The sequence below is a fragment of the Brassica napus genome, chromosome C3 (genome assembly GCF_020379485.1).
Source record: "Brassica napus cultivar Da-Ae chromosome C3, Da-Ae, whole genome shotgun sequence".
Taxonomy (NCBI): domain Eukaryota; kingdom Viridiplantae; phylum Streptophyta; class Magnoliopsida; order Brassicales; family Brassicaceae; genus Brassica; species Brassica napus.
In genome coordinates, this window is record NC_063446.1 from 65,879,034 (window position 1) to 65,900,315 (window position 21,282).

General features: G+C 37.3%; 3 protein-coding genes and 3 pseudogenes across 3 annotated transcripts; 2 read left to right on the top strand and 4 right to left on the bottom strand.

The window, feature by feature from the left end:
- Nucleotides 1-10: 10 nt before the first annotated feature.
- On the bottom strand, nt 11-5,819 carry LOC111206405 (annotated as a pseudogene).
- A 939-nt stretch (nt 5,820-6,758) lies between these two features.
- LOC106360974 (putative F-box protein At1g53360) lies at nt 6,759-8,074 on the bottom strand. Its single transcript, XM_022690745.2, has one exon. The coding sequence runs from the start codon at nt 7,996-7,998 to the stop codon at nt 6,790-6,792; it is 1,209 nt and encodes a 402-aa protein (XP_022546466.2). The 5' UTR covers nt 7,999-8,074; the 3' UTR covers nt 6,759-6,789.
- Nucleotides 8,075-9,380: 1,306 nt separating this feature from the next.
- Nucleotides 9,381-11,306, top strand: BNAC03G64890D. The gene is made up of 6 exons (XM_013823199.3): nt 9,381-9,959; nt 10,085-10,196; nt 10,293-10,464; nt 10,548-10,738; nt 10,837-10,990; nt 11,078-11,306. Exons 1-5 carry the CDS (start codon nt 9,583-9,585, stop codon nt 10,948-10,950), a joined length of 966 nt encoding a protein of 321 aa, XP_013678653.2. The 5' UTR covers nt 9,381-9,582; the 3' UTR covers nt 10,951-10,990; nt 11,078-11,306.
- A 568-nt stretch (nt 11,307-11,874) lies between these two features.
- Nucleotides 11,875-13,613, top strand: LOC106383092 (ER membrane protein complex subunit 3). Its single transcript, XM_013823200.3, has 8 exons — nt 11,875-12,111; nt 12,199-12,292; nt 12,553-12,672; nt 12,751-12,799; nt 12,874-12,973; nt 13,071-13,132; nt 13,207-13,265; nt 13,372-13,613. Exons 1-8 carry the CDS (start codon nt 11,960-11,962, stop codon nt 13,474-13,476), a joined length of 741 nt encoding a protein of 246 aa, XP_013678654.1. The 5' UTR covers nt 11,875-11,959; the 3' UTR covers nt 13,477-13,613.
- LOC106383090 lies at nt 13,507-15,187 on the bottom strand (annotated as a pseudogene).
- On the bottom strand, nt 13,507-17,176 carry LOC106358917 (annotated as a pseudogene).
- Between the last annotated feature and the right edge of the window lie 4,106 nt (nt 17,177-21,282).

Sequence of the window (21,282 nt, forward strand, 5' to 3'; positions counted from 1 at the left end):
AGATCTCGAGGAAGCAAATAGAGAAATAAAATGAGTGATAACGTAAGACAAAACTTAGAGAAAAGAAGAAAACATGCATGCAAAAAAAGTTGAAATCCAAACTACTTGAAGAAGAGAAATGTAAAGTATCAACTATCAAGTAATGATATAGGAAAGCCTTATGAACACACTTACATAAACTCCACATTCTCTGCATAGTCTATGAATGTATCTATATATTTTTTCACCCTAGGCTCTTCAACTTCAAATCCCTCAATTTTGACTCTTGTAAAAGTCTCTCTCTCCAATATTGTAGAAGACAAGGCGGCACCAGTTGATTGGGAGGTGCGAGTACGACGCGAATACAATTTCACCTGTACCAGTCATTCCACAAATCTTCGTATTCTCGACCATCTTTTCCTCGTAAGGAGACAATTCCAAGACATGCTTGAACCATTTATGATTCCCAGCATCTTCTAGAACCCGCAACACAAATCTATTCTCATATCTATTATAACTGTTACGATGTATACCTAATTTACCTTTGTAGTTGAAAAGTTCAAAACGACTATCTTGTTCCATGACTTCATCTGTGTTTATAAAGCGGAACTTCTCAGACCTAACGTCGAAGCATACCATAACAGTAGATTTCCCGAACTCAGCACCGAAATACAAAACACCATTTATACATATAGAACCATATGATATTCTACTGTTTGTCACAAAAAGGAATTTGCGTTCCACCTTTCTCCATAAAGGCTTTCGAGACTCTAGCGTCAAAACCAGATGAGTAGTTAGTCTTTCATCAAATGATGAAGAGGTCATACACAACACTTTGAACTGTTTTCCGACCGGATCGTATCCTAAGCAAAACATTTTTGAAAACTCCTTGGGGTTGGGTAAGTTTTTTTCTTCTAGAAGAGCTTTGGGCAAGGTTAGGAATTCTCCAGTGGCAGGGTTACGAATCACCGGCTCGTCCATGAGCAATGCCAATCCACAGAGTGGTTTAGATATACTAGCAAGAAGACGTTTTGGAAATGAACACGTTTGATATGGGGTGGCTACAAGAGAAGAGTTATCATCTGGATTATGAGGCTGAGGTACAGAGTAGAAGAACAACTTGCCCTTAAAGTTTATGGTGAAAAGGAGACGTGGACGAGTCAAAGACTTGGTCCAAAATAACTCAGTGAAATCAGAACGGCGAAGTACGGATCGGATGCCCAGTGTTTCGAAACACAACGAAACCTTGCTACAGACTTTCCCGTGACAAGAGAGAATATAATGATAAGCAGATCATCTGGGATTTGTGGGACTGAGTATTCTCTTACCGATTTCGAACATTGTGCTTCAAATCTAGAGGGGGTTGCTGATGTTAGATTCTCCGAGAACTGCTGTTCCATATTTTTCTTGGCGGATGGATTTTACAAACCCATTCATATATATAACTTAATTAAGACGAACGAAACCCTAGAGGCTTTAGCTTTCTTCTTTCCTTAATTTCGACTAGTTAACATACGCAAGAGTCAGAAGTGGGCTGTATAGTGAACCTAGTGGAAGGGATTCACAAAGTATTTTTTTATTATTTTCTTTTTCTGTTTGATTTTTGTTAAAAAAAGAAAATTAATTAATCGGATCAATCGCGGGCCGCCACGTGCTGTGGGGTCCGCGCTACAGTGATGACCTGGTTTCAGTGCAGTGACCCTGCAGGAGACAGGTTCACTTTCCCATGGAGTTCACTGATGCAGATGCTCTTAAGGCCCAAAACATACTCGGTGACTTTATTTGCAACGATCTTAAATGGGGGGATATTATTAATCTTTCTCAAAACCTCAGCTGAGTTAAACCTCAGATACTAGAACTATCGTCTCTTCTTTGTGAACTAACTAAAAGTGAAACCAAGATTATGGATTCACTTCTCTTACTCCTCATTTTCTGGTTCTGCTTCTTGATTCAATAGAAGTGTTCGTCTAGTTTAGTACCACTGCCTTAAAATCCAAAAAAAAAAAGCATACTGCCTCTGCAAAGGTTTTATTGAAGGCAGATATCATATATTTCTGCGATGTGAGGTCAGTGATAAACTCTGGTTGGACTGCTTTCACAACTTGGGTGGGGTATAAACTTCTAACACAGACCACTCCATGTTTTATTTTTTTATTTTTTTTGCCATGGAGTTTATCCTGTCCTGATTAGACCTTTTGTAAAACACAACATGCTCATTCTAGTAATGAAACTAAAAATTCTTAGTAATTTTTTTTTAAAATCTTCAAGGCATAACAACTAATAATACATGCTATGTATAAAAGAATAAACTTACGTAAAAAAAAAAACCTTTTCTCTCCCAACCCGATTCCTATGAACGTTTTCGCAGCCGTCGGTGTGGCCTCTCGTCCACCGACGAGAACACTCCTCTTTCGCCCTCCTCTTCCTTTCTTCCATGGCTCTGCTTGTTCTTTGTCCCTTTGCACCGTTGCTCCTTCCTCCGCCTCCAGAACCGCCGCCGCTCGTGTTTCTACTAGATCTGCCAGCCGAGTGCTCTCCTCATGTCCTTTCCGTTCCTCCCCACCCACCGGATCTGTCCCTGTTCCTTTGCCGCTTCTTCGACTCTGCAGTGATTATACTGTCCGTCTGTTTAGTAAATCTATTAGTTTCAGTGGTGTTTGTTCTTGTGGTTTTCTGTGACTCCTTTACTGCAGTATGCGGGTTCAATTCCGGGTTCTATCCGGCTCGTTCTAACTCTGTTAAGTTCGATTTTGGTCTCTTAATCTACTAGCCTCAAGTTTTTTCAGATCTGTGTTTATTCACTAGTACTTGATATAAAAAATGATATGGTCTCTGGTTGGAATTGTGAATCCGTGTCTTGTGCATTTGTTTTCGTCTCTTGGTTGCTCATTGTCCCAAGTTTCATAGTTTACTTGTCAAGATGTTTGGAGAGTAGGCAAAGTCTCATTGAGAATAAAATCATAGCCTTGGTTTGTTTGGGGTCTCATTCCTCTGTTCTCAGGTTCTTCAGTAGCAATTATGTTGCCTTGGCTCATTCCTTTTCTGAAGTATGCAGGGTTTTATATGTCTGTGGTTTAACTTTGGAGGTGTATGTATTGTTTTCTAACCATTGGTGGCAATTTGGAAAGAAAAGCAACAGTATTTGCTTCCTTACAATGCATCAGATTTGTTTGGTCTCACGAAGACTTTGTTGTTCATTGTCCTGGTATCATGACCTCACTGCCTTTGTTGCAGAGTGTCTAGCCCTTTTGGGCATTTCTCAGCTGGTTTGCAAGTCAGACTGCCATGAACTCAGTCGCCTCCTTTCAGAGAGTTGGTCTTTTGATGTTCATTGGATCTTATTGGCTATTCGATCCCTTATCTTATCTTTTGAGGATTCACATGTATGTGTTGTGTTTTCTTGTGTTTGTAATATGGCAAGTTGTGCCTTTTTACTTTGTATTTCCTCTGCTGATAGAGGTTGAGACTTTAAGTTAATGGAATTGTTGTTTGATAAAAAAAACATGCAATGTATAATGTATTGAGATATATATATGGGCCACACATTTGCAACCGAAGATGTATAGCTTAAAGTCTATATGTGATAAAAGATTAGCTCTCTCTCTCTTCCCCCACACTCTCTCTCGACCTCAAGCGCGTCTCTGTTTCAACTCCGGCGTCCAGTGGCGCGTCCGCGCGCGTGCCGACGCTAGAGGTACACTCTCTCCCCTTTTTCTCATCTGCTTTTTGCTCTTCTCCCGGATCCATCGTCTTCAACTGATATGCGCTCCGATCTGCGTTCACAACTTGGGTGGACTATAATCTTCTAACACTGGCCACTCCATGTTTTATCCTTTTTGCCATGGAGCTTCTCTCCTGTCCTGATTAGACCTTTTGTAAAACACACACTACAAGAATAAATCTACATGCCGACAGCAAAATACCTCGCAACGTTGTCGGAATCGATGAAACCCGTCGTATTTCCGATGATCAACAATTAGTCAGAGTTTGAGCGTCGGAAAACAATGATCATCGTGATTTTGTCGGAAAATTACCGACGAAAAAAAAATTCTCGGGATATTCTAGGAAACTATCGTCGGAAACAACCGAGATACTTCCGATAACATTGCCGATGAACAGTTTTGTCTTAATGTTGTCGGTGATTTCCGAAAAATTATTGACAATTTCAAGAAAAAAAATTAAACAAAAAAACTAAAAGTTTTATTAAAAAAAAACAGAGCAGAAGTTTGGTTCAACGAAACCACCGGTTTAGTTTAATGTGCCGAGTCTAGTTACACAATAGTATTTTAAAATAATATGTATTAATATATATACCAATCCTAACCGGAGAGATTATAAGTGGTTTACATAAAACAAAGTTAGAGAAGAAAACCGTACAAACCGGATACAACACATAACCCTAGCCATCACGCCAAAGAAGATGACATCTTCGATATCTGGAAAGTCGGATCTGAGATGCTGTGAAGAACAAGCCGTGCCAGGTATCAAACTTGCTTACAATCTAGTTTAGAAGAAGAATTGACAACGACAGAGGAGACAAAAGTGGACAAGACAACCCATCCCTCACCGCATCGAGACGATACTGTTAGACCACACACCAGAGTCAGTCGTTCTCCTCCCACAGCAAACAAAGCAAAATCACAAGATCTGCCCAAAAAATCTACTTTATTTCAATAAGTAACAACATCTGACCATGATATAATAAGAATATAAAGCATAAGAGAACTTTAAGAAGCTTAAGATGTTCCTACATTGGTCGGCTGAAAGGATTAGAGAGGCGTGGTTGAAAATATCTTTGAGAAAATTAGAGGATTATAGCGAGATCTACAAAATTGTAATTTTCTATGGGGGAGATGGTTGATTTAAGAAATGAAACTTAACTTGAACGCCAACAAATTATCACAAACCGAGAAACTATTGTCGCCGGTTGTCGTCGATGTCTCCTCGGAAACTATTGCCGTCGTAACACGTGTACGCAACAACTCTTCCGGCTATTTTCCGTCAATTTTTCTGACAAATTTCAGAGACTTCGTTGCCGTCGGTAATTCCCGAGAGAATACCAACAAACATTCCGACAAAAAACAATTCTCGGAAGATTCCGACTATATATTGTGACCAAATTCTGACAAATATTGTTCATAGGAAATTTCCGAGAATATTCAGATGAAATTTATAGTTTCTCAGTAATTTCTGGTAAAGTTGAAGCAGATTTTCCGATGATGCATGTTCTCAGAAAACTTTTGTCGGAGTTGACACTCTTTTCTTGTAGTGACAACCTGCTCATTTTAGTAGTGAAACTCAATTTCTTAGTAAAAAATAAATAAAAATCTTCAAGGCATAACAACTAATGATACATGCCATGTACTGAGATAAATATATGGACCACACATTTGCAATTTTCATAAAAATAAACGTACGATGTAGAAACGTAATGACAGCAACTTATAAGTGATAACAGCCAAATAGTTAGGTTATTCACTCAGAAGTTCAAAAACCTAATGTAAAAACTGTCATCCGTTTCCACCCAGGGATGTTGAGTGCCGAGCTTTTTCAAATCTTTATGAGGAAAGGCTAGTTCAGTCGCAATCGAAAAAATGGAGACAAAAAGTAACAATATATATATGAAAGCCTTGAATACACTTACATAAACTCCATATTCTCCAAATAGTCAAGGAATGTGTATCTACTACGACACTTAACCTCTTCACAATATTGATTCTTGTAAAAGTCTTCCTCTCTATATTGTAGAAGAGAACGTGGTACCGGTTTACTGGGTGGTATGAGTATGAGAAGTAAACCACTTCACCTGTACCAGTCATTCCAACAAACTCGGTACACTTGACCAGCTCCTTATCCAAAGGTGAGAATACGTAGATATGCTTGGACCATTTATGATATTCAACATCTTCTAGAACCCACAATACAAGTCTATCCCGACATGGATTCTCCTTATATTGTATACCTAATTTACCTTTGTAGTTGAACAAAGTCAAAGAATGCCAAGAATAATGACCTACTACTGGCATGTCATAAACTGTCTTGATACGATTGCCATATATATTATTCAGTCATGCGAAGGAGGTAGATGGGCTCTGATGAATTACATGTTCAGATTAGATACAAAAGGTAGAAGCATTAAGAGAATATCGTATATCTTGTAATAAGCATTAAGGGAACAAAGTGACTTATAATCTGATAAAATTGCTATAAGGATGGTCAAAAACATGGGTAAGAAATAGAATATGCAATGGAGTCTAGCGGTTAGAATTGTCTTCAATGCTTTTTTTTTTCCTTTCTTAGTTTCAAAGGCATAGACACTTAGTTTCAAATAGAATATGCAATGGAGTCTAGTTTTGGGGCACTCGATCAGCTAAGGACCTACCGTGTATAGATTCATGGATCAAGTTACGGATGCAGAGTTGGTCCTGTTTGTTTTGAATTGGTTAGAGCAATCTTTGCACACGAGTGAATATTGTACCTATATATGTAATCTCTGAAGACAAGAAGAAAAGTGATTTACTTAAGCTAATCATTTGTTTCTGGTCTGATTTTGAGTCTGGACTCTTCTTCTACTTCGTTTTGGTTTCTTTTGGTTATCAAATCCGTTAGCTTGTTGATGAATCCATTATTTGTGATTGGATTGAAATTTAGTCTAGCGTGACATCGAAGGAACTAAGAACAAGTAATGGTCAAAAAAACTTTAGAGCAAAAATTAGATATATATTATAAAGAATCCAAACAGTAAAATGAATATCATTAAAAGAGCTGAAACCCAAAAGTTTAATATATATATGAAAGCCTTGAACGCACTTACATAAACTTTATATTCTCAACATAGTCTAGAAAGGTGTCAGGAGTTGTAAATTGTTGCTTAAACTCTTCTAGTCCCTGAAAGTAGACCCTTTTAAAAGTCCCCGACTGCAAATTGTAGAAGGAGAGGTAGAAAAGGTCTGATGGTTCGCCCAATATTGACAAAACAACTTCACCTGTACTAGTCATTCCAATAAACCTGTTATATTGGACTAGGTCGGACCCCAAAGGAGACAATACATAGCTATGCTTGCACCATTTATGATTTCCAGCATCTTCTAGAACCCACAACACAAGTTCTTTTTCACAAAACATATTATCTGAATCCTGGTGACGTATACCTAATTTACCTTTGTAGTTGAACAATGTCAAAGAACCTGCTAAACAAGGATACTGTATTCTCATGTCTTCATTTGTGTTAATAAAGCTGAACTTTTCAGACCCAACGTCGAAGCAAACTATCATAGAAGATCGTCCAACGGCAGCTCTGAAATACAAAACACCGTCTATGCATATGTCACCACTCATTTTAATGTTGTCCTCAAAATAGAACTTGTGTTCGACCGTTCTCCATACACGTTTTCCAGACTCCAATGTCAAAACCTGATGAGTCTTGGGTCTTTCATCACGTGAAAAGGTGACACACAATACTTTGAACTGTTTCCCGATCGGATCATACCCTAAATACGTTTTAGTTTGGGCAATCTCTGTGGGGTTACTCTTAACTTTCACTTTGGGTAAGGTTAAGAACTCTCCGGTGGCAGGATTACAAATCACTCGCACCTTTCTTTTCCATCCCTGAAGCAATACCAATCCACAGACCGTGCTACATATATCGCTTGGAAGATATTCTGGAAAAGAAGACGTATGATAAGGGGTAGGAACCAGACAAGAGTTATTGTCTGGATTGTGAGGCTGAGGTGAAGAGTAGAACAACAACTTGCCATTAGTAGCTTTTACGGTGAAAAGGAGCCGTGGACGAGTCAAAGACTTGGTCAAAAATAGCTCAGTGAAATCATGACGGCTAAGGATGGATGCCAAGAATTTCGATACGCAGCGAAACCTAGCTATAGACTTTAAGGGCAGTCGAGAGAATATACTAATAAGCAGATCATCTCCTGATGGCGGGTCTGAGTGATTTCTTACCGAGTTCGAAGACTGGGTTTCATGTATGGACGTGGTTGATAACTGCTGCTCCAAACGTTTCATGGCTGATGGATTGTACAAACACTGGAATAGCTTGAATTTCAGATCGCTTATAACTAACGAAACCCTAGGGCTTCAGCTTTCTTCTTTCCTCAATTTCCTCAACCCTAGGACTAATTAACTTTATATACAAGAGCGTACATGGGCTCTTCTAGTCCCACAATTTAGTCGGTGACTTTATTTGCAACGATCATAAATGGGCCGTTAGAATATTTCTCAAAGAATTACAAAAAAGTCGAGCAGCTAGAATCAAAAACTACCGTCTCTTCTTTATGGACTAGCTTAAGTAAAACCAATGTTCAAGATTTACGTCAGCCGAGTTTATAGAGAGTCTTACTTATCATTAGTTGTGACTTACTAGTTTTAAACTAGAATTTGTAGCTTGAGATTCAGCTGTATGTCTACGAAAAAAATAAAGTTAAAGATAGCTGACCTATATTATGTTTCAATATTCTCGGATGTACAAGTACTACATTCACACGGAGGACGCTGCTGCCAAGAGGATCGCGAAATGGTACGTTGCTACGATTCTGGTGGGGAGCGTTTGCTGGTTCTGTGACCGTGTTTTCTGCGAGAGGGTATCTCGGTGGCCGGTGAATCCTCAGGGGCATGCTCTGTGGCATTGTTTTATGGGGTTTAACTCTTACTGCGCGAACACGTTCTTGATGTTCTGTCGAGCTCAGAAACGTGGATGGAGTCCGAAGGTACGTGAAGTACTTTCTTGGAGTTCTTCCTTATGTCAAGATCGAGAAGCCGAAAACGCAATGAGAGGAAAATCGCAGAAGAAGAAAATCATATATATAGTTTTTTTTGTTCATCGTTTTGTCAGAGAATTTCGTTTTATTTTTTGGGAAGTGAAAAACTCTCTAGATACAGAGTCTAGATTTTTCTGTTTGTTTTATCTTAGTTATTGGAGACGATGATGATCTTAAGGAGATTTGACTTTTAACTTGCTAAAACCCTCGTCTTCTATTTCTTGTAGTCAATTTCACCACATTCTTCTTCTTCTTCTTCCCCAACTATCAACTTGTACCATAAATGCGTATCTTCCATGGCAGTTTAGAACATCCTTTTGGGTTGGGTGTAGGGGCGAATCCAAAGATAATTTTCAATGGGTGTACAAATGTTAGAATATATGTAAACTTTACATATGATTATAGGTATAAACATCAAATTTTTAAAAAATATATTAAATTTTAAAATTATTATGGGGGTAAGTGCACGCACCCATAATCTTCTGCAATGTTGGTTGGTGTACATCACTATATGTGTATATCAGAAAGCTCAAAAGTTCAAAACATAAGTAAAAAGTCGTCGAGGTTGCCAAAACGACGAGAATACCCTTTACCTATAAGACAAATATGAAGACTCAAAAGGGAGACATTAAACGAAATACATATGAAAACCAACTAAGAAAGGCATATTCGTCATTCATAGAGTTATAAAGAGAGAGAGAGGGAGAGAAAAAACAGAGACAACGAAGAAGAGAGAGAGAGAGAGAGAGGATAAGTCATAAGACAGAGAAATATTTTTATTTTTTGTTGGTGTGGGTAAATGATAAAAGGCTGTGAATTGTAAACTCGTCAAATGGTGTCTGACCAAGATCTAGCGAGAGGAGTCGAGACTTTGCTCCGACAATCCGACCCCACCTCTCTCACATCCTTAACCAGTGTTGTTCACCAGCTCGAGGCTAAGCTAGGGTTAGACCTCTCGGATAAAACCAATTTCATCAGAGACCAAATTAATCTCCTCCTCCATTCTCCTCACCCACTAGCCTCCTCCTCCTCAACCCCACAACCTCCGCCTCAGTATCTACAGCAGCTGCATTCCGGCGTCAATGTTCCGGCGAAAGGGCATTTCGCACTTCACCCTCCTCAACATTTCGCTCTCCAGCCTCCTCCTCCTTACCACTCTTATTTCCAGCAGCCGCAGCACCATCAGCGACAAGGACCCTCTAAATCAAGGTTCGATTTTTAGGGTTCGGTTTCGTTAATTTGAGGCTTAATCTTTCCCATTGCAAGTAATTGGGGGGTTTCCTTTTTAGGAAAGTTTAAATCTTTATGACTTGGGGTTTTTGTCTCTATTGCAGTGCATCAGCTGGAACTAAGAGAAAGGGTGGTCCTGGAGGACTTAACAAAGTCTGTAGGGTTTCTCCTGAGCTTCAAGTCGTTGTTGGCGAACCTGCCCTTCCCAGAACTGAGGTTATGCGGCTCCCTCCATTCACGGTTATGCCAATGTGTATTTAAGCTCCCATTTGGGTTGTTGTTAAAAGTGTTGAATGGCTTTATGGTTGTCAGATTGTGAGGCAGTTGTGGGCTTACATAAGGAAGAACAACCTCCAAGACCCGAGTAACAAGCGGAAGATCATCTGTGATGATGCGTTGCGTGTTGTTTTCGAGACTGATTGTACTGACATGTTCAAGATGAATAAGTTGCTCGCTAAGCATATTCTCCCGCTTGATCCATCAAGTAATGGTTTTTCCCTCAACTTCAAATGTTCTTGGGTAGTTCAGTGTTACTGACTGGTTTGAATTCTCTTTTTTTTTTTGCAGAGGACTCTAGCCAATCGAAACGGGCAAAAGCTGAGGTGGAGACTAAGACCAAAGAGCCTGTTAGTTCAACCTCTTCAACTGTTTCATTATCTGAGCCACTTGCTAAGTTCTTTGGCACTGGTGAGATGGTGATGACAGACGAAGAGATTATCTGCCGTGTGTGGGAGTATATTAAACTCAACCATTTAGAGGTTAGTGTTGATATTCTCTGGCTGCTTCTTCATTTTTGAATGGTCATACAAAAGAAACTAAGCACCGTTTGATTCTGCTTTTCGGTATGTTTTAACAGGACCCTGCAAATCCAATGGCTATTCAGTGTGATGAGAAGCTCCGTGAGCTTCTTGGATGTGAAAGCATTTCAGCTGTGGGGATAAATGAGATGCTGAGGCGCCATATATCTTGATATCTTCTGGTTCTGACTTAATTAACTAGGAACTGCTAGTGTAAGAGAAGCTTGATCTCTCTCAGATTGTGATATTTATATTTCGGCACTGCCAGCTATTGATTTCTGTATTACAATCCTCTTGCAGGTGGACCCACTTATGACTTGTGGGGGTGTAGAACCCTGATAGGGAAGAACAGAACATTCTCACTTTTTTAACTTCCTTTAATGCCTATATTCATCTTCCTTGTTGTTTTAGTTGGTTGTGTATCAAAATGGTTAGGTTGATACAGTATTCAGAAAATATGTATGATGATGTTTCTTGTACTTAAAACTCTTTAAGTGTAAGATGTTTTGTATTTATAGCCATTTACCAATGAAAGTTTTAGGAAGAAAAGAAGAAGTACAAAACTTGTGTGTTAATTGTTGTTTCTAGTTTTCTGCTTCTCTGACTATCTTCTCAGCGAAGCTCATTGCAAATTTGCAAACGCCGTAATTCACTGTTACAGAGGAGGCTAAACCAAGGTACACGCCATAGTGACTATCTTATGAACATGACATGATGCGAGAGATTAAAATGGAATTGTAGGCTCGCCGGTCTTATAGGCGCTATGTGAAAGACTGGTTCCATAAATATCTTCACATTCCTGCATTGTTTTTGTTTGTAAGATTGGACTCATGATCTTTTTTCGCAATAACTAGTTGTGGTAAAAAAAAAAAGTTAATTTGAAACAGCTAAAACTTTCAACAATATAAGTGACAATGAAAGGAATAATAACCTGCCACCGATTGGTTAATCACATAACTCAGCTATCTGTAAACAAATATATGTATGTGCCTAATCGAAATCGAAGTAAACCGTCGTCTCAGCAATTAATTCAGTCGGTTTAGTCAGCTTGGGAAGGACGGAGTGGTTTAAAACGCAGTTCGGTTTAGTTCGGTTATGAGATCGAATTTGGTTAAATCAGATACATATCGAACGCATCTACTTCACCGGATCGAAGCAAGAAAACTCGAGAATCATTCATCAATGGCGGAAGATCTGGTTCTAGACACGGCGATCAGAGACTGGGTCCTGATCCCTCTCTCCGTAGTGATGGTGCTAATCGGCGTTCTCCGCTACTTCGTCTCCAAGCTCATGCGTTCGTCTCCAACTCCCGACGCAAAGATCGTCAAAGAAGGGTGAGTTATCTTCTTCTTGCCTCTCCCCATCTACAAACAGATCTGTTTTACCAGAATTATCTGATTTGAGTTTTGGGTGTATCCCAGGCAAGTTGTAATCAGGGCTCGGAATCTGAAGGCCGGCGCCAATTTCATCCCGCCCAAGTCCTTCCGAGCTCGGAGATTCTACTTCAGCAACGAGGTATGATACTCTTACTACTTATCTTCCAAGTTGTGTGCCTTATTGTGTGGAGCTTCAACTTTGCCTTGAGGAATGACCAATCATATGAACTATGCTTGTGTCGAATCAGCTCTAACTTATCTCCTGAGATTACTGTCTTTACTAGTTACCAAGAGAGTTGTTGATTTCCAGCTTGGACAATGGAAGCTTTAAGCTTTTATATTCATTTTATAGTTTCTCGTTGTTATGCTTGAGACAAGATTGAGTTTTGGTTGCTGCAGGAAAATGGATTGCTACATGTGCCCAAGGACCAAGCTCAAAACCCACAAGCTCAGATGTTTTCTGATCCTAACATGGCCATGGATATGATGAAGAAAAATCTTTCTATGATTATACCGCAGGTATAGTAAAGTTTTTGATTTTATCAATCTTGCTGTTATTGGTATATTAGGAAACTGATGAACTCTACCGTATGCCAGACGCTCACTTTCGCATGGGTCAACTTCTTCTTCTCTGGGTTTGTTGCAGGTTTGTTTCCCTTTGTGTTATTCTCTTAGGTTTTGTAGCATCTGAAACTGAAACTTCCTAATCTTATCTTGCAGCCAAAATACCGTTTCCACTGACTCAGAGGTTCAGGGCAATGCTACAGAACGGGATAGACCTGAGTACTGTTGATGTTAGCTACGTGAGCAGCCGTTCATGGTACGTATCTAGTTACAAAGAGGATGGCATATGTCAGCGTATACGGGTTCTGTTAATATTCTCTTGTTTCATGAGCTGTTGTTCTTCCATGTCCTAGGTACTTCTTGAACTTGTTCGGATTAAGAGGCTTATTTAGTCTCATTCTTGGAGATGAAAATGGTTAGTGTTCACCTACACTACTTATTGACACCATTTCTCCTCACAAAACTCTTTACTCATTGCAAGTTATGCAGCTATTGATGATACACAACGAATGATGCAAATGGGTGGATTTGGTTTTGACGCATCAAAGGTATATCTATCACAAGCACCTTCTAGACTTTCTTTAATCATCCTACATTGTTTCATTCTAGCATTGGTCCAAATCCTGATTGTTGCATTTGCAAAATTGGCTACAGAGCTTGGGCGCTGAGAAGGATGGTCTCGACATTATTCAACATGAATGGGCTTTACCCGGATTCGAGCACCGCGCAGAGTCCGTTTTAAGAAAACTCGTGCAGTAGGGACGACACTTGTACCCTGATTTTGTATGATTTGGTTTAAATCTGTAGTATTATTGCAAGCATTACTTTGTTTCAGCTGACCTGGTTATGTCTGGTGCTTGCGATCTGATGCATATTATCGATTAAAACTTCTGAGAGTTTGTTAGTCCAATAAGATATGCTCTCCTCCCATTTTAAATGGATCACTAGAAGATTGTGTAAGTTAGCTTGAACATATGGAATTTTGATCAAGTATCAATAGTATTCGGCAACAACCACTACTCGTCCCATGTTTTGATGCCACTGCTAAAACGTGTACTCCGACCAAACAATAACGAGCCTAACGTGTGAGAGAATATAAAGATCTAGAGAAGAGAGAGATGGAGAAGATTAAGAAAAAAAACAGAACAGTATGTGTTCAATGCTCAATTTGTAGCAAAACAAAACTATTATAAAGTTAAAATACAAACAAAGCCTAAAAGGAACAAAATGTCACAAGAGTTGAAATCCAAAATATAATCTCAAGTAAATAATACATGGAAAGCCTTTTGAATACAGTTACAAAAACTTCATATTCTCCACATAGTCTAAAAAGGTGTTGATAAATGTAGGAGGCTCAAGCTCTTCCAGTCCCTGAATATTGACTCTTTTAATAGTGTTCTTCTCAATATTGTAGAACCAAACGGAAGAGTTCCATGAGTAGACAATTTCACCTGTACTAGTCATTCCAACAAACAAACTCCGCGAAACTATGTGGTACCCCAAAGGAGACAATACATAGCTATGCTTGGACCATTTATGATTTCCAGCATCTTCTAGTACCCACAACACAAGATTTTCTTCAACCAGACAATGTATACCTAGTTTATCTTTGTAGTTGAACAAAGTTGAAGGACTAGTATCATAATCATTAGGCTTTGGTGACATGTCTTCATCTTTGTTAATAAAACCGAACTTCTCTGACCTAACATCAAACCAAACTATCACAAAAGACCCTTCCAATGTACCCTCTGAAATACAAAACACCATTTATGCATATATCAATATTCTCCTTAAAATTGAACTTGTGTTCCACCGTTCTCCACAAACGTTTTCCAGACTCCAATGCCAAAATCCAATGAGTATTGGGACTAATATAGAGTGAGTTGTTCAAACTCAAACACAACACTTTGAACTGTTTGCCGATCGGATCGTAGCCTAAGTATATTCCCTTGGGAGTGTTTATTCCTTTTCTAGGAACTTTGGGTAAGGTTCGGACTTTTCCCTTGGCAGGGTTACAAATCAGCGGCCTTTTTCTTCTTCCACATCCCTGAAGCAAGACCAATCCACATACCGGTTTACATATATAAGTTGGCTGATAATCAGGAACCAATGTAGGGTGATAAGAAGTGGCAACAAGAGAAGAGTTGTCGTCTGGATTATGAGGCTGAGGTGAAGAGTAGAACAACAACTTGCCCTTAGTTTTTACCGTGAAAAGGAGCCGTGGACGAGTCAAGGACTTGGTCAGAAACAACTCAGTGAAATCATGACGTCGAAGTATGGATGCCAAGAATTTCGATAGGCAATGAAACCTAGCTATAGACTTTAAAGGGACTCGAGAGAATATCTCGATAAGTAGATCGACAGGGATTGGGTCTGGTGAGTGTTCTCTTACCGAGTTTGAGGATTGTGTTTCATGTCTGGATGTGGTTAAGATTAGACCCTCCGAGAACTGCTGCTCCAAATTTTCCATGGCGGATTTTATAAACCCTAGATGGGATCGCTGAGCTTAATTAAGACGAACCAAACCCTATACTTCCGCTTAACCCTGTGTTTCTGTATGACTTTATATGCCAGAAACCCAAACAGCTTTAGGCCCAAGACATACTAGATGACAAGTGCGATCCTTTATCCAAACCATCGAATCTTTTATCAATAAAAAATTAGTTTAATGTTTTGTAATTCCTAAAAAAACTTGTGCTGTATTTTTGATATCCACTAGATTTTAAACTTGTGCTGTATTATTCAACATGAATGGTGGGCTTTACCTGGATTCGAGCAACGCGCAGAGTCCGTTTTGAGAAAACTCGTGCAATAGAGACGACATTTGTACAATTGTACCCTGATTTTGATCTTTTTACAAGCATTACTTTGTTTCAGCTGATCTAGTTACATCTGGTTCTTATCGAATAAAACTTCTGAGAGTTTGTTTGTCCAATAAGATTTGCTCCCATTTAAAATGGATTGAAGATTGTGTTAGTTAGCTTGAATATATGGAATTGATCAAGTATCAACAATATAAATGAAATGTTCGACAACAACAAATACTCGTCGTATGTTTTGATGCCACTGCTAAAACGTGTACTCCGACCAAACAGTAACGAGCCTAACGTGTGAGAGTAGATAAAGATCTTGAGAAGAGAGAGAGAGAGATGGACCAGATTAAAAAAAGCAGAACAATATGTGTTCAATGCTCAATTTGTAGCAAAAAAGGATAAAAGTTGAAATCATTGACATCCAAAATATAGTCAGAAGTGATAATACATGAAAGCCTTTTGAACACAGTTACATAAAATTCATATTCTCCGCATAGTCTACAAAGGTATTGATAAATGTAGGATGCTCAATCCCTTCCAGACCCTGAATATTGACTCTTTTGACAGTGTTCCACTCCAAATTGTAGAACCAAATGGAAGAGTTCCACGAGTAGACAATTTCACATGTACTAGTCATTCCAACAAACATACATTCCGTAGGTATCGTGTACCGCAAAGGAGGCAATACATAGCTATGCTTGCACCATTTATGATTTCCAGCATCTTCTAGAACCCACAACACAAGGTTTCGTTCAACCCCGACAATGTATGCCTAATTTACCTTTGTAGTTGAACAAAGGACCAGAAAAAACAAAATGATTTGGTAACATGTCTTCATCTATGTTAATAAAACCGAACTTCTCTGACCTAACATCAAACCAAACTATCACAAAAGACCCTTCCAACCTACCCTCGAAATACTAAGCACCATTTATGCATATATTAATATCACCATCTACTCCACCACTATTCTCCCTAAAATTGAAGTTGGTTGGAGCATTCTCCGCAAACGTTTTCCATACTCCAACGTCAAAATCCAATGAGCATTGGAACTACCATAGAGTGAGTTGTTCATACTCAAACACAACACTTTGAACTCTTTTCCGATCGGATCGTAGCCTAAGTATATTCCCCTGAGAGTGTTTGTTCCTTTTCTAGGCACTTTGGGTAAGGTTAGGACTTTTCCCTTGGCAGCGTTACAAATCATCGGCCTTTTTTTCTTCCACATCTTTGAAGCAAGACCAATCCACATATCGGTTTATAGATATAAGTTGGACAATAATCACGAACCAACGTAGGGTGATAAGAGGTGGTTACAAGAGAAGAATTATGGTCTGGATTATGAGGCTGAGGTGAAGAGTAGCAGAACAACTTGCCCTTAGATTTTACCGGAGCCGCCGACAAGTCAAAGACTTTGTCAGAAACAACTCAGTGAAATCATGATGACGAAGTATGGATGCCCAGTATTTCGAAACGCAACTAAACCTAGCTACAGACTTTAAGGGGACTAGAGAGAATATTTCGACAAGTAGATCATCAGGGATTGGGTCTAATGAGTATTCTCTTACCGAGTTTGATGCATGTGTTTCATGTCTGGATGTGCTTAATATTAGACCCTCCGAGAACTGCTGCTCCAAATCTTCCATGGCAGATTTTATAAACCCTAGATGGAATCGCTGAGCTTAAGATGAACCAAACCCTAAACTTCCGCTTAATCCTGTATTTCTGTCAGACTTTATATGCAAGAAACCTAAACAGCTTTAGGCCCAAAGAGTCCAAGACATACTAGATGACAAGTGCGGTCCTTATCCAAATCATCGAATCTTTTATCAATATACTAGATTTTATACTCTGTATTAATAATTTTGATTTGTTTAATAATAACTTTTAAATTAAAATATAATTTATTTATATAATTTTCTTATTTGAAATATTATTTCTTGTTTTATTATTTATGTTTATTTAAAATTATAACCTCTTATTAGCTATATTTCTTTATATGTAACTATAAAAATATATTCATTATGTTGATAAATATCTATATATATATTTTTAAGATATTAACTTTTAGTAATATTAGTAGATGCTTGCGTTCACAGTCATAAATATTTTATCATACATTTTACATATATTTTATTTGAATAACATAAACAATTAAGCTATGTTCATAATATTTAACTTTGATTTGTATTCAAAAAAGTTGTATAATTAATGTGTGGTTGTTATATGAAAAATAAATTAGGATAGCACTAATTTTTTTTTATCACAAATATAACACACAAGTTTCAAAATGACCGAAATAAGTTTTGTTAAAAATGGTTTAAAATAACTTATACAACTATGGTTAACTAATCATATACTTATGATATAGATTTGAGTGATTTTTTGTTTTGGGGGGGGGGGGGGGTTGGGATTTTTATTTTAAATATATACTTAAGATTTATAATTGAAAATAAGAATTTTCACAAAAGAATTTGAAATTTAAAAAACAATCAAAAGAAGAATTTCAAAAAAATATTTTGAGAAAAAATCAGTTTTGAATCGAATAAAGTTTTTCTTGAAAATAAAATATTTTATTATTTTTTAATTATTATTATTTTTATTTAAATATTTATTTATATTTATATATCTATATAATAATGATATAGTTGTCACTTTTTCCCTTTGTGTGTTCATTTGGTCAAAAAATCATTTTTGGGAGATTTTCCTTTGTTGTATATATGTGATAGTATAATATTCATATTTAAAATTTAGTCGCAATAAATATTTTGATGAGTTTTAATTAATGTAAATAGTATTTATAAGATAATTTTAAAATTAAAGTAAATATAATGAATTTAGTTAACGTTAATTAACATTTTATTTATTTAATTCATAATATATTGAGAATATTGAATATTGTATTTGTTCTGATCTGATGAGTTATTAGCTTTTAACAACGGTTGTTCTATTACTCATGTTAGAGGTGATTCAAACATCCAAACCAAAATATAACAATCAACAAAATTAAAAAATCTATGAAAACACGTGCAGTCCTAGCTATATTTGATGTCCTGTTCTGCGTCCTTAATGTGTGCGTGATCATGAAATCCTGGAGCTTTCTTTGTAGAGATGTTATCTCAGCTAGTTCGGTTAAAAAACTTGTCCAAGCATTCGGGTTTTGAATTATTGAAATGACATCCTTACAAACCGTTCCAAAATGATGACATGTAGTGTGTTGAAACATACTTTCGTAATTATTGCATCCAGTTTCGTATGCAAAGGTGACATGCATCTTTCTTTGTTTCGAAAACCAAACAATTTCTCCTACCCTGCCTCATCATGCCACAACCATATCCACTGTACTATGAATTTGAGGATCAAGATCCATCTACCAATCATATCCTCTGCAAGCATAAGGCTTGAGAGTTAGCGTCCAATGGGAGATCTGAATTCACGTCAAACCATGCATGGCATTCACTTTAAGCATGTCTAACTAGTTCCAATTGATCTCTCATGCTTCCAGGAATACCAAATTATGCATGATTAAAGATTTCTATCCAATTCGTTATTTTTAATAGTAGTGAATCTTATATGATTATATAATGCATTACAATATAATATAATTTATATGTGTATGAAAAAATATTATTTTGGTATAATAAACAATATTTGTTTGTTTTAGAGTTTCATGAAGATTCTTTGGAAACTATTACATACTTTGATAATTGATTTCATAGTTGTTAAATGCTAACCTTAAGATAGCAAACCATTTAGATACTTTTGAGATTTTTTTGAGATTTTTTTTGTTCATTGTAATTTTGAGACTTTTTTAAATGTAGAAGTTTGTAAATTTTTGTGTTTTAGTTTGTTGATTAGAGTACATAGATAATATATTATTGTATTGATAAATTCATATTTTTTTTCCTTCTATCATTTTTATGTTGTTTTTATGCTAATTTATTGTTTATATTTCTTATAAATTTTATTAGAAATTTTAACTAACTTATTTACATGCTTTTTAGACTCTTAATTTTTTCATCTATCTTATAAGATTTTTTTCTGTAAATATTCTTTTCACATATATAACTCATTTGAGAGCATCTTAAGTTTTATGTGTGATATGAAGTGAATCAGACTAAAGATTTATGAGGCTTATGCTTGATTCTTTGATTTGGACTGTGATTCTTCTCTTATTCAATAGATTCGTTTAATCCAACAGAGTGAAGTATGCCTATTGAAGAATTAAGATGTGTCTTTAAATATCAACTCCTCTGGGATGAAATTAGTAGAGTTAGAGTTTTCTATTGAAAGTGTTCTAGCAAAAATTATGTTTGGATCTTATTTGAAGAGAGGTCTTGAGCGAAGATAAAGATCATGATATAGAGTCAGGAAGATCGAGAGAGAGGGATGAAATGAGTGACAAGGGAGACACAAAAAAACAGAACAATAGTGCTCAATTAATAGCATAAAGTTTAAATCCAAAACAACCTTAATATCTCATAGAGTTGTTTTCCAAAGTATAAAGTCTCAAGTAATAACATATGAAAGCCTTTTGAACACACTTTTGCATAAGTCAACTTCTTCTTTTCTGAATTTGTTGAAGGTTCGTTTCCCTTTGTATAATTCGTCCCATATTATCCTCCTTTTAGCTTCACAGATGCTCCTTTACTGACTCTACAATGCTTTAGTATCTCTGTCTTCGTATCTTATCTTACAGCCAATGTTAGCTATGTGAGAAGCTGTTCATGGTATGTATCTAGTCACATAGAGGATGACACTACATGTCAGCTTTATATGGGTTTTGTTTACATTTTCTTGTTTCATGAGCTGTTGTTCTTCCATGTCTTAGGTACTTCTTAAACTTGTTCGGATTAAGAGGCTTATTTAGTCTCAGCCTTGAAGATGAAAATGGTTAGTGTTCACGTACACTACTAATTAATGGACACCATTTCTCCTCACAAAACTCTTTACTCATTGCAAGTTATCTGTTTCTTGTGCAGCTATTGATGATACACAGCGAATGATGCAAATGGGTGGATTTGGTTTTGACGCATCAAAGGTATATCTATCACAAGCACCTTCTAGACTTTCTTTAATCATCCTCATCAGTCATCATCCTACATTGTTTCATTCTAGCATTGGTCCAAATCCTGATTGTTGCATTTGCAAAATTGGCTACAGAGCTTGGGCGCTGAGATGGATGGTCTCGACATTATTCAACATGAATGGGCTTTACCCGGATTCGAGCACCGCGCAGAGTCCGTTTTAAGAAAACTCGTGCAGTAGGGACGACACTTGTACCCTGATTTTGTATGATTTGGTTTAAATCTGTAGTATTATTGCAAGCATTACTTTGTTTCAGCTAACCTGGTTATGTCTGGTGCTTGCGATCTGATGCATATTATCGATTTGGTTTTGATGCATCAAAGTTATATCTATCTCCTTCTAGACTTTCTTGAATCATCGTCATCATCGAACATTGTTTCATTCTAGCATTGGTCCAAGTCCTGATTATTGTACTGTTGCATTTGCAAAATTGGCTACAGAGCTTTGGCGCTGGGCGCTGAGAAGGATGATCTCGACACTATTCAACATGAATGGGCTTTACCGGGTTCGAGCACCGCGCATAGTCCGTTTTGAGAAAACTCGTGCACTAGAGAGGACATTTGTACCGTGATTTTTTATTTTGTATGATTTGGTTTAAGTCTGTAGTATTAGTACATGCTTTAATTTGGTTCAGCTGATCTGGTTATGTCTGGTTCTTGTGATC

Excerpts from the sequence above, each read along its gene's own strand:
- LOC106360974 (XM_022690745.2), bottom strand. The coding sequence starts at position 7,998 with ATGAAACGTTTGGAGCAGCAGTTATCAACCACGTCCATACATGAAACC.
- BNAC03G64890D (XM_013823199.3), top strand. The coding sequence starts at position 9,583 with ATGGTGTCTGACCAAGATCTAGCGAGAGGAGTCGAGACTTTGCTCCGA. Across the intron at positions 9,960-10,084 it reads CAAGGACCCTCTAAATCAAG|TGCATCAGCTGGAACTAAGA; the intron begins GTTCGATTTTTA and ends TCTCTATTGCAG. Across the intron at positions 10,739-10,836 it reads TTAAACTCAACCATTTAGAG|GACCCTGCAAATCCAATGGC; the intron begins GTTAGTGTTGAT and ends ATGTTTTAACAG.
- LOC106383092 (XM_013823200.3), top strand. The coding sequence starts at position 11,960 with ATGGCGGAAGATCTGGTTCTAGACACGGCGATCAGAGACTGGGTCCTG. Across the intron at positions 12,293-12,552 it reads GATTCTACTTCAGCAACGAG|GAAAATGGATTGCTACATGT; the intron begins GTATGATACTCT and ends TGGTTGCTGCAG. Across the intron at positions 13,266-13,371 it reads TTGGTTTTGACGCATCAAAG|AGCTTGGGCGCTGAGAAGGA; the intron begins GTATATCTATCA and ends AATTGGCTACAG.